The sequence below is a fragment of the Harpia harpyja genome, chromosome Z (assembly GCF_026419915.1).
Source record: "Harpia harpyja isolate bHarHar1 chromosome Z, bHarHar1 primary haplotype, whole genome shotgun sequence".
In the NCBI taxonomy this organism is placed as follows: domain Eukaryota; kingdom Metazoa; phylum Chordata; class Aves; order Accipitriformes; family Accipitridae; genus Harpia; species Harpia harpyja.
Genome location: NC_068969.1, coordinates 60298690 through 60320525, shown reverse-complemented (window position 1 = coordinate 60320525; position 21836 = coordinate 60298690). Strand labels below are relative to the sequence as shown.

Here is a 21836-nt window from a genome sequence, read left to right as displayed (position 1 = left end):
GACTTACTTGCCTATGCATGTTACAGGAAAGTACTGGCAAAGAGCATGATCCTTTCTAGATAAAGGATCTTTGAGCAACAGAGAGCCTCTTATGTCCCACTGCCTCAGACAGCGTCCCCCTTGTTTCTGGATTATCTCTGAAGCAGTAGGAAAATACAATCTCATTACAGTCTGAGGGCAGAGTAGTGAATGATGTTTATCTCAAGTTTAGCAAGACTTTTGACACTGTCTCCAAGAACATCCTCATAGACATTTGTCTATGCCTTACAGGCTAGATAAATGAACAGTGAGGTGGATTGAAAAGTGGCTGAACTGTCAGGCTCAGAGGGTTGTAGTCAGCAGCACAAAGTCTGGCTGAAGGCCAGCCAGCGCTGGAGTACTCCAGGGGTGGATACCGGGGCCAATGCTGTTCAACATCATTACGAATGATGGAGCAGAGTGCACCCCCAGCAACTTTTCAGATGGTACAAAACTGGGAGGAGTGGCTGATACAGGACATGGTTTTGCTGCCATTCAGAGGGGCCTTGAAAAACTGGAGAAATGGCTGACAGGAACCTCATGAAGTTCGATGAAAGGAAGTGCAAAGTCCTGCACCTGAGGAGGAGTAAACCCAGGCACCAGGATAGGCTGGGGGCCCACTGACTGGAGAGCAGGTTGGCAGAAAAGCCCTGGGGGTCCTTCTAGATACCACGCTGACCATAAGGCGGCAATGCACCCTTGCAGCAAAGGCCACCAGCATCCTGAGCTGCATTGGACAGTGCCTCACCAGTAGGTCAAGAGTGGTGATCCTTCCTCTCTACTTCAGCACTGGTGAGACACACTTGGAGTGCTGGGTCCAGTGCTGGGCTCCTCAGTACAAAGGAGACACAGAGTTACTAGACCAAGGACTAGATTGTCCCTTAAGCTTTACTTTCTGAATAATCCAAAATGGTTCCCTAAACTGCTCCTGGAGTTTGCAGGCAATTGGGAGGCACAAGGCAAACCAATCCTCTGGCAGTTTTGTGAAGAGCTCTGTGGACAACAGAGGTATTTGTGCACTACATTCAACTCTTAAATACCTTTCTGAATCTCCTTCCATGCTTCCGCATGTGCAAAGAAGTCTGCAAGAAGCCCACTGATTGATCAACACAACCTACAAACTGCTACCAATCTCTTGGGAATACATGCTATAGCTGAACTTCATCTTTCTTTCTAGGATGGAATTGCTGAGAATTGCACAGCAAGGTAACCTGCCCAGGAGTTATTTCTCTATTACAGAATGCTACCACCTCCCCTCACAGGAGATACAAGAAAATGTCGGTCCCTCCAAATGCATTGCTGTGAGTCCTGGGAACTTCCCAGGTAGGGTGGTACTGTGTGGTATCCTCTGTGCTGGTTCAGGGAGTCCTGTGATGTGAAGGAAGAACCTGCAGCAAGAAAACAGAAGATGGCAGGTTCCCTAAGGTCTTATTTCTGAAATGTATCTGAAAAGCTGTCCTTCGCCTCCTTTGTTCCCCTGCATCATCCTTGCCTTGAATTATTTCAGCAGGAAATAAAGCAAGATATCTTGCTGTTAGCTTACACTCTGAGCTCTGTCTTTCCTTTCACACGCATAGTCTGCATGTGAGATTTCATCCTGTTTATTAAATGCAGACATGTTGCAATGTCCCAGACAGCTTAGGCCAAGAGACTAGGACTGAAACACAGGATAATTGTATATTAAAAAAAAATTTGCAAAGACCTCCTCAGAGCAAACTTAGAAGCATGTTAATAACTGCATCCATGTATTTGGACAATGTGTGGGTTCATAGCTAGAAGCAGAGAGGCACCTCTGTTGAGGCTTGCACAGATGGTGTCTCACCCTGACTGTGAGCCTTCATGGTATCTATGAAGGGGTTTGAATTCTCTGAGACATTGCAGTTAAATTAGATCAAGCTGGTATTTGCTGATGTCAGCTCCAAGTCAGCAGCTGTGCATGCCCAAGCTCAAGCTCAGACTGAACTCATGTCCTATTGCCAGCGATGGCAAGGAGAACTGTCTCAATTGGTCTGCATGTTTTATGGTGACCTAACACATGCTGATCTTGGTGTAACTCAGATATCTGCTCTGGCTGCAAAGCTAAAAATAAAACAAATACCCTAAAACTCTGGGTAGGAAAAAAAATGAAAGAGAAAGAGAAAGAGAAAAATAATCAAATAACAAACATAAAAATAACAAGAAAGAGAAAGAGAAAAATAAATAAATAAATAAAAATATAAATAACAAGAAAGAGAAAAGAAAAAGAGAAAGAAAAAGAGAGAAAAAGAAAAAGGAAAAGGAAAAGAAAAAGAAAAAGAAAAAGAGAGAAAAAGAAAAAGGAAAAGAAAAAGAGAAAAAGGGGAAAAGGAAAAGCAAAAGAAAAAAGAGAAAGAAAAAGACAAAGAGAAAAAGAAAAAGAAAAAGGAAAAGAAAAAGAAAAAGAAAAAGGAAAAGAAAAAGAAAAAGAAAAAGAAAAAGAAAAAGAAAAAGAAAAAGAAAGAAAAAGAGAAAAAGGAAAAGAAAAAGAGAAAAAAGGAAAAGAAAAAGATAAAGAGAAAGAAAAAGAGAAAAAGAAAACAAAAAGGATAAGGAAAATAAAAACAAAAAGACAGAGACAAGAAAAAGAAAAAGATAAAGAGAAAGAAAAAGAGAAATAAAAAGAAAAAGAAGAAAAAGACCTGACTAAAACTAGCAAAGCTCTTCCTCCTTCCTTGTGTGCTTCATATGGTTTCACTGGTTGCACTGGTTTATTCCTTTAGAATTTTACTTGGCCCATTGAGGAGACACAGGGCTCTAGGCATATGGCTGCAGGCTGACAACAAACCTCTTCCACCTTCTCTGTCTGGGTGGGATCCTCTGGGTATGGATTGCCTCTTCCATGTTTGAGCATCATCCCATCCTCCCCATTGTGCCACCATAATACTTCTTGTTTCTTCTGTGGGTTTGGGTTCCGATCCAGGGAGGTGTTTGTTGGGGTTGGAGGCTGTTCAGTGTCGTCTGGTAGGAATGGCTGTCAAAATTGCAGCTAGCTCTGGACAGACTATCTATATGCCATCCCTAGGAAGGCAAGATGCTCCCTCCTTTCCTAGGAGCTGTGCTGTCATGTCTGGTCTTGGCTGGTTGATCCCCCTGCTGTTTTGCATGCAGAGCTCCCTGAGCTACAAGGTAAGAGTCCAGCCTTTGCCCGTTCCCCAGGTTTGCTCCAAAAGTGGTCAGCTCCTTGACTGAGCATCCCTGGTGTGGGCCACATTCTGGCTTGCTGTGCACAGTAAAGAATAAATAATGAAATATTAACAAGAGGGGAGGTGGAAGGACATGGATTTCCAAAAGGTTTTCAGCCATGGTACCTGTATTTACTGACCATTCCACCTCTGGTTCATAGTGATCCCTGATTTTATTTTCATAATCTTTGAACTTTTTGTTGGGCCAGCTGCTAGCTGAATGTTTTCTAGCTGTTGCTCATTTCTTTTGGCAGAGGTCTGAGCCTTACACACAAGTTATTACTTTATTTATACAAGATTATGGGAGTTACTGGTATGTAAAGGACCAATGGTTTTCAGACCAAATATCATATTCTTCCAATATCACTTTATATTCACACATCGGTATGCTAACATGTCTCCGAATTACAAAACATGCCTTTTTTTTCTTCTTCTCAAAAACAGTTCCTAGAATCATTTGCACACACAACCTCTTTGCAGAACACAGTACGTTAAAATCAACAGCATATTCCTGGGCCATCACATTGTTGCTTTTAAATATTTTGTCCCCTGCTACTTCATAAAAGGACCTAAACTGCAGCAATAATGTGGTTGTGGTAGTTATTCATCCCCCTTGTACTTTCTGCATGTGTTTCACCACATCTATGTAATTTTTTTCTCCCTGTATTGTTACTTTGCCACATTCCCTCTGTTTTGGTTGGTTGGTTTGTTTGCCTGTTTGTTTTACTGTTTCCTAAAACAAATTGAGTGGAGTTCTGGCCTTTTTTGAAAAACAGGGTCATTATACTGAGAGGTATTGTTATATTTTGTTGTGTAATGTTTGTATACAATCTTGTTATAACTGAAACATTTACAGAGCAAAAAGCCATTAGGAAAACCTATGGGTATCAGAGCTAAATCCTAAAACTTCCAAGTATTTTCCTAACAACCTGCAGACTCTTCTGCCATAGCTCCTCTTCTCTTATTTATTTTCTTTTTAGTTTATAACTGTACTCTTACAGGGATTTTTAGCTATTTCTTTGGGAATGCAAATAGAACGATCACAGGAAGACACACAGACACGCTCTATTTGCAGTTATGAATTATGGGGGAAGTAACAGGAATAGTATCAGAAAAAAAAGCAGGTTGTTTCACAGGCAACTTCTTTGGCATAAAGAATTGGAATGGCAACAGCACTTACAAAAATGTGGCATGTTCTAATGCTTTGGTAGCTATAAAAAAAACACCCACCTTATTTTGTATATTTTGCAGATTTCAAAGAATGTAAAGCATGTCATTGCCATATGTCCCTTAATCCCCAGAGACACAGATGTGTCCCATCTGCTTTTGTTCTTATGTGCAGCGTTGTTGCTTTTATCTGTGGCTGCAAATGCGTTATTTCTTTCAATGTCCTTTGATTTAAAATGCATGCCATCACACCTTCAGGAAGGAGTAGTCATATGAGAAACAATGGAATCACATCAGCTGCCTCAACCCTGTGTGTGTCTGTGTCTGTTTGTGTGTTGTGTATTTGAATACCTCTCTCATTTAAAACCTCTTTTTAATCTACTTCCCTTCTGGGTAATCTTTGACTCTAATCTTTGGCTCTCACTATGCAGATTGTTTCTGCATCTTACACACAAAACTCATTAGATACCCAGAGGAATGTGAGAAATGCCATGTTTTCATAAGCAAAAAGGACCTAATCTTCCTGATATTGGTCATTTCTGTTCTTTCATAGCAGATAAAGAGCTCCCAGCAGAGAGGGTTATTAAAGGGTATGCTAGGAAAGGTTTCATCTCAAAGATTTTAGGCACATGACAGTATGCTAAAAAGAGAATATAGGCCATTACATAATGAAAGGATGGGATTATATTTTTGGTCCTGCTGGCTTACTGCAGATGTTTTAAAGGCTGAGATATGTGTGTAAGGTGAAGAGACACACATTAAGATATTAACAGTGGGATACCTCTCAAATATATGATAGTTATCTGAACTGCCTCATTGCTCCAGGTCAGAAACATAACTGGCTAGTTAGTTTAACCGGCTAATTAGTGTAATGCTAGTTTACATTAGCTCCGTGCAATATAACTGTAATTATTACAATACTCTATGTCAAGGGAGCACAGGAGGAGGGAGTGTCTTGCTAGACATGTTAGAGAGAGATGTGGCTGTCTGAAAGTGACCCTTGCCAGCCATCCTGGGATTTGTGAGGAGGAGCAATAACGGAAGCCAACGGAAAGAAACAAAATCGTGTGACAAAAGTGAGATACCAGTGATATGGTCATCAGTGTACTGGAGTGGACTTCTGGATTCCCCACTCCCACTGGCTTGCAGAGCAGCTTGTTACATCCCTTCACCTCTACATGTTTCAGCACCCAAACCAGTAAACCAAGGGAAAGCCCTTCTTGAGAAACCACTATGAAGTTCACTAACCAAGTGCTGTCAATGAGGTAGCCATGGCAATCAGCACGGCATTCACAGACAGCTCTGAAAAGGGTCACAGGGGATCTGCAGCTCCCCATCAAAAGCCTGCTCAACAACATGCCAGGCACATGTGGAGAGCTCAGATCTGGGAAAGCTGTATGTGAACAGACAGGTATAATAATGATAATAACGAATAGGCAAGTCTAGTTAGGGCTGAGAAGACAATAGGTAGGAAGAGGGTGTTTTTCCTAAACCCAGTGCAGGTAATAGCAGTGATAGAGGCTGCAATGAAATCTTCAGTTTACTGTGCAACACAGTTCTTCAGGCTCCACTTCCCACCCCAAAAATGTTCCAATATAATGATAAAGAAGCCCATACCAGGGTCAGCAGGACCCTGGAAGAGGAGGAAGATAAGTGCACCCCTTAGGAAGAGAAATTTTGTCCCCAAGACATGAAGAGAGCAAAGATAAAACCCAAAACTTAGTTCTCCCAAGCGCTATTCCTTAGTCACAGACATGCCTTTACCAGGCGGAGAAAGCTTGTTCCTTTTTTCATAGTTCAGAGGGGGCTCTTGCCTCAAAACCATTGCCTCAGTGTGTTGTTACCGAAGAGCGGTGATATTAACTTCTCTGTGCAATGCAGAGGACGGGTTGGAGTGGAAATGTAACAGACAGTAATACTGTGGAAATGAACCACCCAGTGCGCCCAAAGACGTTGCAGTGATTCTTTCCCCTTCCCCCTCTGCAGTGCTGGTCAGTGGCAATAGTTATGATCCCAGAGATGGCTAGTTTCCTGAACAATGACCTTTTGCCTTGCCAGCCTGCCAGCTGTACTTGCATAGCAATGCTAAGCAGCAAAGGTACTGAGGATGCAATTGGCAAGGCTAGTGATGGCTCCTCCTGCACTCTTCCTGCATATCTCAAGCCTCAGCTGTTGCCTGTGAGCAAAGTGAGAGCTGCCCTGGCTGCAAGGCACAGGCAAGGCACAAATGTCCAAAGTGAACATGGATCTGGGAATGCAGAGAAAGTTGCAAGTTTGTCTTTCCAGTATCTGAAACGCAAATGCTGGATGATGTGAAACATGGTGTTAGAGCCCAGTGAAAGGGATATGGGCTACCGTGATGGAAATTGTGACTGCGTCTTGAATGGCTGCTTGTTTGTCCTCCTTTTCAGTGCTTAGTACCTGAACTGGGAAATGTGAAGATACATTTTCTCCAAATCTGAAATAGTTTCCCACTTGGGAAGCAAAACTTACATGAATGTATTGGTTTTGTGTGGCAAGGTTTTGGTAGCGGGTGGGGTTACAGGGGTGGCTTCTGTAAGAAGCTGCTGGAAGCTTCCCCTGTGTTTGACAGAGCCCATACCAGCCGGCTCTAAGACAGACCCGCCGCCGGCCAAGGCCGAGCCAATCAGCGATAGTGGTAACGCCTCTGTGATAACATTTTTAAGAAGGAACAAAAGTTGGGACAGCGGTATTCGGCAGCCGGAGAGAGGAGTGAGAACATGTAAGAGAAACAACCCTGCGGACACCAAGGTCAGTGAAGAAGGAGGGGGAGGAGATGCTCCAGGCGCCGGAGCAGAGATTCCCCTGCAGCCCGTGGTGAAGACCATGGTGAGGCAGGCTGTCCCCCTGCAGTCCATGGAGGTCCACGGTGGAGCAGATATCCACCTGCAGCCCGTGGAGGACCCCACGCCGGAGCAGGTGGGTTCCCGAAGGAGGCTGTGACCCCGTGGGAACCCCGCGCTGGAGCAGGCTCCTGGCAGGACCTGCGGATCTGTGGAGAGAGGAGCCCACGGAGCAGGTTTTCTGGCAGGACTTGTGACCCTGTGGGGGGCTCACGCTGGAGCAGTCTGTGCCTGAAGGACTGCACACCGTGGAAAGGACCCATGCTGGAGCAGTTTGTGAAGAACTGCAGCCCGTGGGAAGGACCCACATTGGAGAAGTTCGTGGAGGACTGTCTCCCGTGGGTGGGACCCCACGCTGGAGCAGGGGAAGAGTGTGATGAGTCCTCCCCCTGAGGAGGATGAAGCGGCAGAAAATAACGTGTGATGAACTGACCGTAAACCCCATCCCCGTCCCCCTGTGCCGCTGGGGGGGTGGTAGAGAATCCGGGAGTGAAGTTGTGCCCGGGAAGAAGGGAGGGGTGGAGGGAAGGTGTTCTGAGATTTGGTTTTATTTCTCATTACCCTACTCCGGTTGATTTGTAATAAATCAAGTTAATTTTTCCCCAAACTGAGTCTGTTTTGCCCGTGACGGTAATTGGTGAGTGATCTCTCCTATCCTTATCTCGACCCACAAGCTCTTTGTTATATTTTCTCTCCCCTGTCCAGTTGAGAAGGAGGGGGAGTGATAGAACAGCTCTGGTGGGCACCTGGCATCCAGCCAGGGTTAACCCATCACAATGAAACATCTGTAGATGAAACTAAGCCATGTTTTAAGCAGCACTGCTGAGCTTTCACTAGGCCAGGCTAAACTTGCTGCCCATCTATGTGAAAGATGCAGTGCTACTAGCTGGCTGGTGATAATTTAGAGGTTTTGGCAGCAGAAGTGGTTGCTATCAAGGGATTTTTTCCAACGGAAAGAAGTCTGAGGCTTTGGTGGTCCAGGTCTTCAAAGACAAAGGGAACTGTAAATAGAGGCACGAAAATTCTCAGCAAGGAGTCTGAATTTATTCCACACGGAAGACAAAAGCTGCTTCTAATACTGTCCTGATGAGGTAAATGACTGGCTCTGAGCAAATTAGACTTGTCACCAATCAAAGGTCTGTGGACATCTAACCTAGGACACTTGAAATTGTAAGAAGTGCTTTCTTTTGGCTGATTCAGCCCGGATTTGCTTATGTGCATATGAAGTGGCTGAGCATGGTCTGTATCATGAAGTTTACAGGTGTTTTTTTTCTCCCAGACTCTGAATGTCACAAGGTCTCAGTGACAGCTGAGCATTGTTTAGCCTTGATCTGTCTGTTTTCAGGATGCTAGATGCTATTGCCTTTTCCTCAGGCACAGGCCTCGAGTCCTGGTTTTGTTGGGATCAGTGGGGATATGAAATATGTGGCTCTCCTTGCTGCACCCTGCCAGCCAAACCTGCATTGGCTGAATCACTGATCCTGACTAAGAGCAGAAATGAACTACAGTGAAAATGAGGTACTTCCAGACAATGATGATCTGGGGAGCCTGATTTTGTCTTAACTTTACTCTGTTGATCTAAAGCTTTGGCAACTTCAATCTAATGCTCCTGAATTATGTCAGTGCAAACAAAAATACTTTAAACAAAATTGGTGCCCCACATGTCCAGGTGGAGTATGGCTGTCATCTTGTGATACAGTAGCAATGCCTGTGGATGCAGGATGCTTGGTCTCTGAGAGAGACCAAAACTAGCCTAAAAAGCAGAAAGTGATCCTGTGCTGTCTGGCCTGCCCTCTTGTATTCCCCAGCATAGAGAGTTCCTGAGTCCGCTAGAGCATTTTGACCTGAAGGGGAAATGGTTTGCCCACTTATGAAGAGGTCTCCTCTGGAGAAGGATGTCTCCTCTCCTTACCCACAGACCTGTTCCCCTGTGATCTATCTTTTCTCTCTCATCCTGCCCTCTCATTGTCATTGTCAGGCAACGTGTAAGTAGATCTGATGATGGCAGGAGTGCTGAAGTGCTTGGGCTGAGATACCAATCCAACAAATTTGAATTATAAAGTAAATGGAAACTGGGGACCCTAATATATTTGGAGACTACATTAGAAGACTTAGACCTTGAACGAAACACTGCTGCAGGCAGCATGCTGCAGGATAGCTGTTTGGCTATAATAGAAAGGCAAGTCTTTTGCTTGGAGCTCTTGAAGCTGTCCAGTTGCCTTTTATGAATTGTGTGTGAAGCCTTGAACAAGAATGGGTCCAAATCAAAGTTGCTGTCCATTTGCCACTTGAAACACTGACAACTGCAAACCATCTAACAACTATTTATTTAATTTTTTATCTCCTCTCCCTATTGTTACAGATGCTCAAGCTAGATTTCAGTTTGCTGATGACTTTTCTAAAATTCCACAATATTCAAGGGAATGTACTCCATCATTTGTCATGACTTGCTCAGCCACTTTGCAGACTCAAGATGATGAAGTTCTTAAAAAAGAGCACAAGATGGCTAAGAATTACAGAATGGGGTTTTTTGCATCATTATATGACTTCCTACGTTTGTTTTTTTTCCCAAACCTACAGACTCAAAGGTGATGAAAACACTAAGCAGCAATCTCTTCTACAGCCAGCCTATAATCAACATCAGTGAGACCCACTGCATGACACACAGTTAGCTCTGTGCCTAATAAAGTCACCCCACAGCAGCACAATATATACACTGACCCTGTGGAGTGAGTCGAGTGGAGGCCACTGAGACAAGGGGCTGCTGGAGCACAGCATGTCTGATGAGACATGGAGAGACATGGCTTTGATCAGCTTGGGGATGAGAAAGCAAGAGGGAGCTCTTTTGGCTGTCTTCAGCTGCAATGAGGAAGGGCTCTATGATGAAGGAGCCAGACTCTTCTGTGAGGTGCACAGGGATAGCACTAATTAGACACAAGTTGCATCATGGGGCATTGCCAGGGTATCATGGAGCCTTTTTTTCTCTGAAGGGTACTCACCATAGAGGACACCACTGTCCTTGGAGATCTTCCCAGCTTGACTGCTCAAGAAGCAACATAATAGAGCTGTCCCTGCTCTGAGAAAAGGGATTGGACTGGGCAACGTCTGGAGGACCCTTCCAACCAAATTATTCTACCAGTCTATGAATATGTATAGATCAGATCATCTCTCACCTCAGCTACCACAGACATATCTTTTCCAATTTCCAACTTAATTTTCTCTCTTGGCATGGTGGAAAACTAAGTGACCAGAGATTCTTCTCCACGTAGCCACAGCTGAGCTTCAGGGAACACAGCGTACAGTCTTGTCAGGCCAGTCTGCAAACTGGTTTTAGGCTGTTTAGGTCCTCAATGTGAAATGAGATCTCCTCAAGCCTGCCTCTTTCCTCGAAGTCCTTTTTCTGCCCAAATCTATGTTGCATTAAGGACAGAAATGAAGACTGTGGCTTTCTCTGCAACATTCTGGAATGAAGTAAGTACTGAAGACATCCATTTCTGGAAGGTGATAAAGATTGCAGACATCCATTTCAGTGCTCTGGTAACCACTGCTTCTCTAACTGAGCAAAGCCAATTGATAGCAAGGCAGGACAGAGTCACCTGCGCCTCACTGTTGACATGCATAAGTACTCATGCTGACTACAAATTATCTTTCTATTGCAATTTACTGATTTAATTGCAAGCCCCAGGTGGGAAGACTGTTATTTCCAAACACATCATCTGGTTCTGGTTTCAGCCTTGTTATCACCTGCTTTGCTCAATGCAATATAAGCAGTTTTGCTGATAAGAAAAACTCTTTCTTCAAGCCATATTTGCTCAGGAGTGTGTCCCAAAACAGCAATAAACTCCTGTCTAGCTTTTTCATTCCCACGAATGCTACTGATTGCCAGTGCTAGCCCTACCTGTCTCAGGCAGATTTGCTCTTTTCCTTAGATTGCACAGGATCTCTAGGCAGTACACATCCTCAAACAACCACATCAGGAGTTATGCAAAGGGTTTTGATCTTCTTTAATCACACCCTAGAACTGGAGAGACTTTATCTCTCCCTCCTTGCTTGTGACATAAAAATGAAATTTTGTACTAACCCTTTGTTCAGGATGTACAGTAAAATTGAATGTTATTTGGGTAGACGTGTTCCCTTGAAAATCTCAGCCATCATGTTCAGTTGGAAATACTTCCTGTTTTGTGGCTGATGTAACCCATTCTTAGACTCTGGAAAGAGTTACTTCATCATGCAGGTGTGAGAAAGGATGCTGCTGTTCACTGTTCTCGCTGCACCACAGAGACATAAAATACCTCTTTCACTGCTTGGAACACTTCACAGTTGCTGACAAAATCATCCAATATGTTACCGCCATCACTAACTCACGTTGTCTTCCAAATGTCTTAGGAGAATAAACCAGATGGAGAAAAAAGGTCTGGAGCTGTCTTTAGGACTGAACCCTGTGCATGGAACAGGAACTTCTGCTCTGAGACCATTGGAAGGCCCCCTGCACTGGAACAAGGCTGAAGGCTCACAAGGCACCATCTGGCATCATCCCAAAGACCAGATGGATGCTACTTTCTCATGCACTGTATCTGCTTCTGGATCCCCCCCTACATGCAGAATGCTATACCAATAGGTGCATATAACAATAGGTGCTGGTGATGTCAGGGCCCAGGTGCTTTTTCTGGACCTTCCTACTTTTTCTAGTGAGATTTGAGGAGAGTTAACACAAGAAGATTTAGCCCAGATCACTATCAGCAAATGTGCATGGAAACACCCCCAACTTTCCTGGAGCCTTTTCCTTCTCACAAGCTTGGGCCAGCTCCACAGTTGCAGCTGTGCCTACAATAACACAGAGCAGCCTTAGAGCTGTGCCACTGAAGACACAAAGATTAGCAACTGAACATGAAGTCTGGTTCATTGAACTGAAAAGTCAATCTCAAAAGGCAAGCATGTACGGCAAGTTACTGTAGCAGACAGTAACTCACAGGAAATAATCTGAGAGATTTGCCTAGGACTCTGCCTGCTTGTCTTATATGTGTTGACACATGTTTCTGCACTAGTGATCTTGATCACAGAGTGACACCTATAAACAGACATGTGTTACGACAAGTACATTTAATCCCATCTGACTCCATATTTATGTGATGCCTTAGCATGCTCTCAGTATCCAGAGTGACCAGACTTTGGTGTCTGTACTCCCAGATATTGTAGTAATGGCAGGGATCTGGCAGTAATTTCCAATCTCTGCAAGGTGCATGTGTGGCATCTTTTTAGCCAATATGGAAGAAAAGTCCTACTAGTACAATCATAGAATCATAGAATCATTTAGGTTGGAAAAGACCTTTAAGATCATCAAGGCCAACCATCAACCGTGCCCACTAAACAAGCAAAGGTCTTCCTCCTATCTTTTCTATTTTAAACTTGCATCAGCTGCATTGTTATCTTTGAAACTGTATATCACTCAGTGGGGTGATACAACTCAGAGCATTAACATAGAGAACATGAGGAACTGAGGTGAATGCAACCTTCAGACCTCAAATTAAGAGTATGAAAGATTCTAAAGGATCTGACTTTAACACCTGGTTCTAGTCTGGTAACATTTATGAGATCTAAAGGTGGAGCTTCTTCACCAACCACCTAAATTACCAATGACATTACATTGTACTCTATTAAGGCACAGGACTTCTCACATCTGTTCAACAGTGTCTCTTTGGAGTAAACCAGATTGATTAACACGGCTCAGTTAATGACTGCTGCAGTTCCATCAGTCCTACCCAGCTAAGGCCTGAAGTTTAGACTCTATATATAGGTATTGAAGTACCAGGCTTGGTTCTTCCTGCTACAGAGATCTCTAAACTCATGTCACCTCAGTCTAACTAGCTCACATCAGAGAAATTGTAGCTTGGCAGCAGAATCTGGCCTTTTGAGACTGTCTTGCCAATGCTACTGCTGCTGCAGAAACAGCACCTGCTTGCATGAAGTGAACCAAGAACAGTATCTTTGTGAGGATTTCGTCCTAGAGATCACCAGTTGTGTTCTGATGTGATCACTAGAGCTCATCTAAATCAGCAAAGCTGTGAGAAGGCATGAAATGAGTGTAGTGCAGCAATTCAACTCTGTATTGTAAGCCAATGAAAAGCTGCTTTGCACCAGCTGGGTATACCAAGTCAGGCTGAGTTACTTCATAATTTACATCTTTTAGCTGGTTAGCTTGCTTGCAGCATCCCCTGCCATAGGATTTGTCCCATACTGCTGAGCACTTACATTCCCACCGGACAGCAGAGGAGGGGCTCTCTGTCCTCAGCTTGCTTTTGCCTTTGCTGGGCTTTTCAAAGCCACATGGCCAGAGTATGACCCTGATGTCAGGCTGCACAGAGCAAACAAACTAAGACGTCTGACTCTGCTCTGTGCGGCATGTGTGGCACTTTAGTGGCCTCACTTTAAAAAAAAAGGACATAAAAGCACAGTAATTAGAATGGATGGGTTGACTGGAGACTAGGAAAGTGCACGCTTAACTTCCCTGGATGTTCAAACCTAGCAGGTGCCTGTGCACTGAGCTGAAGGTAATGCTCCTCAGAGAGGCTAGGTGCCCATGTAGTCACTGGGACATGTTTCTGAAGAGAACTCCCTTGCAGGGTCATCTGCACCCTGGTTCCCAGACTGTGCCATGCTCTGAGAAGGGAGCAGGAGTGGGTCTGACCCCTCCCTTCCAATCTCTCCCTGGAGCAGGGTTTTTGAGTCCCTCCACCTGAGATTGTTACGTAGCTGCTGGGACCCACAGGGTCCTTCCATCCTCTGGGTGGTCCTTCAAGGATTGCACCTAGTCTGGAAGGGACATCTGGCTCTGAGAAATTTCATCTGGGATCCAGGGAGGCTGAGAACCAGTTTCCTGATTTTTCCTAGGGCCTGTGTCCCAGGAAAGCATCACTGGCTCCAGGCTTTTCAGGAAGGAAGGCTTCAAAGACCTAACATGAATAACATGTCTATCAGGGCTCCTAGCAGTAGTGCAAGCAGAGTCAAGTTGGAGCAAAAAGTTGTGGAAAGGACTGGAAAAAATGATTGAGTTCTTCATGTTTTGTTTTGTTTTGCTTTTTTACCTAGTCCTTGTCACAACTTTCCTGTTAAACAGCCCTGCAGGATTTTTCAGTAGTTGAGAAATTGTTATGAATTCTGTTGAAACAACTTAGCATTATGTGAGAGTGATGTTAGTTATGATGGACTTGCTGTGACTTCCATGTGGGTGCACTGAGGAATCCTGGGGGAGTTCATTTGGAGCTTACTGTTAAAAGAGTCTGCTACTGGTAACATGCTAAGATCATCTTGACTTTTTTCTCTTCTGACCCAACTGCACAATTCCCGGGGCTTTTTTTTTTTTTTCCTTTTCTTTAAAAAGAAAAAAAAAACTATCCACAAAGCAGAGGTCAAATACAGACCACCTTAATCAGAGGTTCATTTTATCCTGCTTTAGCACTTGTCTATAAAAGTGCATACTTGTAAACTGCTGGTAAAAGCACTTAAGAAAAAAATCTCTGAATTATTTATAAAAGCAGTTTGTGTCTTCACGTGCCGCTCAGAGAAACTAAGCATCCCCTCTGATGAATTAGTGATTAGTCAGTATTTAAAAGGCAGTATTTACAGGATACACAACTGCTTAAAATTGGACTGCACATGAAGTGAGTTATATTGTAACCAGCTGCCATCACCTGCCTGTTAGTTCAGCTCCTGAAGTAGCACAGAAATGTCTTACAAACAAAGATTGCAAGGTTCTTAATTTAGCAAGGTGGGGAAATATTTTTCTGCAATACTATTACTACATTAGGCAGCTGAAAAGTGAAGCTGTAATAATGAAATGCATAGATGTTTTGCAGATTCAGATAAACTAATAAGGAATTATTTGCATGAATAGTCTGGTGCAACATCACATATATGTAAGTTTCCTGTGCCCCTGTGCTTCTGAAATATGCGGACCACTTTCTCTGTTTCAAAAATACAATCCTCCTTTCTCTATGCATAAATCGTGAGTAACATGACATGGTCCCTCACACCTGGAATACTCAGTTTTAGAATTTATAGTTGCTGCAGACATGTATATTTCAGCTGTTAGGGACCAATAAAAGCACATTTTGTGTAGAATCCTGAACATCTTTCAGGACGGTGGCTATTTCAACCTCCCTTCTCATTTAAAAATTCTTTATTGTTAGCCTTGCAATCCTCCATGTTTTGGAAGAATCACACAGTTCCTACTTTTGTTTCTAACGTGCTGAAACTTCAGAAGATAGCTTGTTCACAGGTGACACCTTAGACTACAGAAGCCCGTTATGTTTTATATTGCATGTTTCCAACTTATACCCATCACTGCCTGGAAGGATTCTTATTAAACATAACAAAAAGTTAGAAGAGAAAAACAAACCAGAAATAGTAAATTTATCTATTTTTGCAGCTATAAATCTTCCCAAATGATGCATAGAAAGTAAACAGTTAAGAATTTTCTTCTGGTCATTTTTCTTTGTAGAACAACACCATTTCACCCTCACACTTACAGGGTTTTCACAGCCATCCTGCTCAGCCTGGAGTTATAATCTCCCTTTCCCAAAAGAACACAGATAGATAGGTTAAATTTTTAAAGGAGAGAAGGAACATACTCCTTTTGAAACACAATGATTTCAATTCATTTCTGAAAGTGACAATTACTCACTTTTCCTTAAAAAACCCTCACACCTTTTCCTTTCTTAAAAGAAGGTGCCCAGCACTGTAAGATCCACAAACTTATTCAAACTGATTACAAAACTCAGTGGGACCAGCACTGGACCCTAACAAAGTTTAAACTACAAGCAGATACAAGTCCTTCTGAAAACAGAGTTGGGGTAGGATGTGACTAGCATTTAGAAAAAATAAAAGAAAAACAAAACAAACAAACAAACAAAAACCCTAAACTGGACAACCACAGATGAGCTTACCTTTAAAGAAAGACAGGAACAAGGATGCCCAGAGACATAGTCCAGAATAAACAAATCCCAAGCACTTTTCTGTGAGCATTGTCAAAATAGGCTGGCTATCCTTCCTGAGCAGAGGGAGAAAGAGGACGAAGTCTTGGAGACAGCCTGCAATGACTGATGGATGGATTTGGCAATTACAGTAATAAGGCATCAAATCAGCTTCCCACCAGGAGAGAGAAGTACGTTTGGTCGTGTGCTTCTCCAGTCCCCAGGAGCCAAATCAGCTCTGTGCTGGGTCAGTAAATCCAAACACAAAGGGGCTGGTTACTTTGCCTGGGACTCACATTCCCAGGCACTCTGGGCCTTTTCTTGGTCAGAAACAAATGCTAGCGGTTCCGGCACACAGCTGTGTATGTACTGCAAGAAGGGGGAGCATGCTGCCTGGGAGATGCTTTCCACATCCCCACAGATTGTACCTAACTCGAGACAGCACGTCTGCAGCAATTCCAGTGCTTGCACTCGAGTGCCTCTAGAGCTGTTTCCCAGCAAAATGAGTTTGTGTCCCTCTCTGCTCTCTCTCAGCTGCCAGTGCAACTTGCAGCAAGCACTTGCGGCACAGTCCCTCTGCCATGTACCTGCCCTTTCTTCCAGCAGAGGTGGCTGGGAAGCTTCAATAGTGCAGAAGCTGGAGAAGGTGAAACTCGTCAGTCTCCTGCTCTTTTTGATGCATCCCTTCCTGCAATCACTTTCACCAGAGGCAGGGAACTGCGCCGAGTGCCCTCTTCCCGAGCTGCCCACTGCTGCTGGCTCCACACCGTGGAATTTTGCACACATACTGGCTCCCCTGGGACAGCTCCTCTACCTCTCCACTCTAATTTATTCACCAGCCAGGGAAAGGCAAGGCAAGGCGAAAGCTCAAATACATTTCATGACATTCATCATTTGGGCCTTTTTTCTACTCTTTTGCCTACTCTGCACACTCACCCACTTCTCTTTCACTGAAAACAGGTGCACGACTTTGCACTTCCCCTTTTTGATCTTCCTGGGGCTCCTGCCTTGGCAGGGTACAACCCTAGGTTGATGTAGAGAACAGCACCAAGTTGTGACTCTGGGCAGGAGGAGGGATTTGGCTGCTGCTGTAGCGAGGCTGCACCAGGCAGTGGAGGCTGGTAGGAGAGCAGAGCCCTGGGACATGGGGGCAGAGGGTGCACTGAGGAGGAGGCTAGGCCTGGGGTGATGAGCAGCGGAACACAGGCTGGCCCTGGAGACCCCCAGGCTGCAAACATCTGCCCTTGGACCAGCTGCAGAGATGCAGACCTGGAGCTGGGCAGAACCTGCTTTTGGGGGAAACAACAAAATATTACCTGGCACATGTAGAAGGACCCATCAGCATCAAAATCCCACCTCTCCTGACCAGGGGCTGCATTGCTGCACCCCCTCCCTCACAAGGCTGTCCCCAGCGGCCATAGGGCCCAGCAGACGTGTGAGAAAACAGTAGCTGTAGCACCAGAAAAAGGGGGTAAAATCAGCACAGGTGCAGTTAGCAACACCACCAGCATTGTTAGTAATATTGAGACTTTTTCCACAGTTTTCATGCTTTCATTTTCTTTTATTAAGTGCTAAATAGATTTGGGGTCCAGGACCACGAGGGGCTGGTGTGTGCCCCAGCTGGCCCCTGAGGCACCCTCCCAGTGTCACCGATGGCAAGGTGGCATCCTGGGGGGGCTGGGAAGGGTCCTTGGAGCTGCTGGCCCTCCTCTTCAGGGCTCGCCGGGCCCCCCCACGTGAGCGTTTGCTGCCCCAGCTGCGAGCAGAGAGCCCTGGCACAGCCTCCTCTGGGTCCTCTTGCTGCTCTTCTTGCTCCCTATGGGTGGCAACAGGGGCACAGGCGGGACTGCCAGCACCCCCATGAAGGGCTGGGCTGGGGGCATGAGACCCTCCTTGGGAGACAGCAGGGCTGGGGGCAGATGCAGGGCTGTCTTCCCACCCACCGGCAGCATGTCCATCCCCCAGGCCCATCTGACGTTGGGCCTCCCCACTGCACCAGCGCACAATGCTGTCAGTCAGCTGGTGGACAAAGCTCCTGGTGCCCCTGCCCAGGGAGGCCTGCAGCAGCTGGATCAGAGCCTCCTCATCCAGGCCAAAGTATTGCAGGCTGGATGTGACAAGGCTTTGCACTGCTGCTGCTTCCTGGGCATCCTCGAAGAGCTGCCCCAGCTCCTGATGCAGCCAGGGCAGCAGGGGATGGAGGACAGGGGGGTAGACGCGGAAGAGGAATGCCCAGACATAGGCATGGAAGCTGCCTACTGGAGCCCCCAGCAGAGGCCTTGTGGCTGCTGACCGGGATGCTGGAGCATGATGGAGTCTGTGGGTGGCTGGGTGTCCGGGACCTCCTCCTGTCAGGTGGACAACGACTGGCGGTGCCACAGGTGGTGGGATGACGTGCTCCTCAAAGTTGTTGTCCTCCCGCACTGAGTGCAAGATGGAGCTCACCCTCCTTTTGCAGAGAGGGCACTCGGGCTTGCTCTCAGCCCACCGCAGGATGCAGGTGTAACAGAATTGGTGGAAGCATGGCATCACGTAGCTGGCCTCCTCCCAGCTGTCCAGGCATATTGGACAGTGGTTCTCCAGCTCCATGGCCATGGTCTGCACGTGCTGCGATGGGCTGGGGGGAGCTGGGGATGACAAACCTCTCCCTCTCACTGCCGCTGCAGCAGTGGGTGTCATGCTAGAAAAGGAAGACGGGCCACAATTGTTGGCTGGCCTGATGAGGGGTGGAAGAAATGCCCAGGTCCCTCAAGAAAGAAACCCTCCCAGCTCCCCAGGGTGAGGTTTCCTTGCACAGCTCACCTCTGCTGCTGCAAGCACGCCTCCTGATGCCCTGGCTGCCTGAGTGAGGAAGGACTGGGGAAAATCCTCTGATGGCTCTGGGGTCAGGCACTGAGAGCTGCACTCAACAACTTCCCGGGCACGACCTCAGCACCAACAACAGCCTTGCACGACACTCCAAACCTTGCATACTCGCTCAGCTGGAGTGTGGGCATGAGCCAACTGGGTGAGACTCAGCACCCGAATGAAAGCAGCAAGGGATGCATCATAACAATCCATTGCTCAGGGATGTCACAGTCTATCACTTGGAGGTGTCACAGCCCATCTGTCAGTGACATCAGAACCCATAGCTTGGTGATGGCACCATCCATCTTCCCTCCATTCACCCATCTCTTGCCTTGTGCTCAGCATTGCTGTTTCACGCCAGTCACCGAGACCTCAGCTGTGTCTTCCCAGGGCCCTGTCTGGTCACTCTGGCTGTGGCAGATGTCTCCAGGCACATGCAACAAGAGGGTTAATTGGATAACACCTCGTGCCTCTCTTAGTGACTGCAGGACAAAGTCCCACAGGCTCTCCCAACAACCCAGCACTGCTGGACAGCCCTCTGGCCTCCCCTGCTTCCTCCTGTGGGCAATCAAAGGCAGCACTTGGCTTGCTTTTGGGGATTTTCTACTTGTTGAGCCATCAGACCAATGCCTCTAGCTCCAAGCTGTGGGTGTCCATTTGCCGAAGGTGGTTGCACCCCTCATCCCCATAGAGACACCACAGGATGCAGTCACTTCTCCAGATGGGTGTTTGTGTTCAGCTCCTGATGACCCTTGGGCCAGGGTGGACATAGTGCTTGGGCCCCAGCTCAGATGTGGGGCTGGATGGTGCCCAGCATCCCCCTGTTGTGGTCTGCAGGGTGATGGGGTGAACACTGATAATAATATTACTGACAGACCTTGGACTGCCTGGTCGTCTAAGTTGGAGGACCATGACTGCAGGAACAGTGACTTTCCATTTGTGGACACTGAAATTATAAGGGACCAGTTGTATCAGTTGAATGTTCCTAAGTCTATGGGGCCAGATGGGATTCATCCCAGAGTACTGAAGGAGCTAGTGGATGTTACAGCAGGACGCCTCTCAATTATCTGCCAAAGGTCTTGGGAGTCTGGCGAGGTCCCTGCTGACTGGAAGCTAGTCAGTGTTATTCCAATTTACAAGAAGGGCATGAGGGAACACCCAGGAAACTACAGACCCTTTAGTCTAACCTCAGTACCTGGAAAAACTATGGAGAAGATCATACTGGGTGCTGTTGAGAGGCATTTAAAGGACAATGCAATCATCAGGCACAGCCAACATGCGTTCACAAAGGGAAAGTCCTGTTTAATGAATTTGATATCCTTCTATGATAATGTCACCCACCTAGGGGATGAAGGGAAGGCAGTGGGTGTAGTTTTTCTGGATTTTGGTAAGGCTTTTGATACTGTGCTTCACAGCATCCTTCTGGACAAGTTATTCAACTGTGTGATAAGCAGATACATGGTGCACTGGGTGAAGAACTAGCTGAACAGCAGGGCTCAAAGTGCTGCAGTGAATGGGGCTACATCTGGCTGGCAACCAGTCACCAGCGGTGTTCCTCAGGGATCAGTTCTAGGCACAGTCCTGTTCAATATTTTTATCAATGATCTGGAAGCTGGAGCTGAATGCACCATTAGCAAGTTTGCTGATGATACTAAACTGGGAGGTGCTGTTAACCCTCCTGAGGGATAAGAGGCCTTGCAGAGGGATCTAGATGGCTTGGTGTCCTGGTTTCAGCTGGGGTAGAGTTAATTGTCTTCCTAGTAGCTGGTATAGTGCTATGTTTTGAGTTCAGTATGAGAACAATGTTGATAACACTGATGTTTTCAGTTGTTGCTAAGTAGTGTTTAGACTAATGTCAAGGATTTTTCAGCTTCTCATGCCCAGCCAGCAAGAAAGCTGGAGGAGCACAAGAAGTTGGCACAGGACACAGCCAGGGCAGCTGACCCAAACTGGCCAACAGGGTATTCCATACCATGTGATGTCACATCTAGTACATAAACTGGGGGGAGTGGGGGCGGGGGGATCGCCGCTCGGGGACTAACTGGGTGTCGATCGGTGGGTGATGAGCAATTGCACTGTGCATCATTTGTACATTCCAATCCATTTATTATTACTGTTGTCATTCTATTAGTGTTATCATTTTTATTATTAGTTTCTTCTTTTCTGTTCTATTAAACCATTCTTATCTCAACCCACGAGTTTTACTTCTTTTTCTGATTTTCTCCCCCATCCCACTGAGTGGGGGGGGAGTGAGTGAGCGGCTGTGTGGTGCTTAGTTGCGGCTGGCGTTAAACCACAACCCTTGGGCAATGATTAATGGGATGAAATTTAACAAGTCCAAATGCTGGATTCTGCACCTGGGATGGAGGAATGCCAGGCACAAGTAGACGTTGGGAAAAGAGTGGCTGGAGAGCAGCCCTGCAGAAAGGGATCTGGGGGTGCTGGTTGGCAGCTGGCTCAGTATGAGTCAGCAGTGTGCCCTGGCAGCCAGGAGGGCAAACCACATCCTGGGGTGCATCACAGCATAGCCAGCCGGTCAAAAGTGGTGATTGTTCCACTGTATTTAGTGATGGCCTCACCTTGAGTTGTTGTGTGCAGTTCTGGGCCCCACAATTTAAGAAGAATGTGAAGGCACCTGAATGTGTGCAGAGGAGGGTAACAAAAATGGTGGAAGGGCTGGAAGGCATGTCCTGTGAGGATCAGCTGAGGACTCTGGGTTTGTCTAGCTTGGAAAAAAGGAGGCTGAGGGGCGACCTCATTGCTCTCTGCAG

The 21836-nt window shown here is 46.0% G+C and overlaps 1 protein-coding gene across 3 annotated transcripts in view; it reads right to left on the bottom strand.

Annotated features, from left to right (window-relative positions):
• LOC128137434 (neuronal acetylcholine receptor subunit alpha-7-like) overlaps positions 1-16687 on the bottom strand; it is a 68235-nt gene extending 51548 nt beyond the window's left edge. Inside the window, exons 1-2 of one of the 3 annotated variants that reach the window (XM_052778364.1) lie at positions 16398-16687; positions 16192-16295 (exon numbers count right to left, since the gene is read on the bottom strand). In XM_052778364.1, coding sequence (XP_052634324.1) covers positions 16192-16270 — 79 coding nt within the window. In that variant the 5' untranslated portion in view covers positions 16271-16295; positions 16398-16687. Of the gene's footprint in view, positions 1-16191 lie in introns of all 3 variants that reach the window. The other 2 variants (XM_052778363.1, XM_052778362.1) reach the window with 2 other exon arrangements.
• Positions 16688-21836: the final 5149 nt, after the last annotated feature.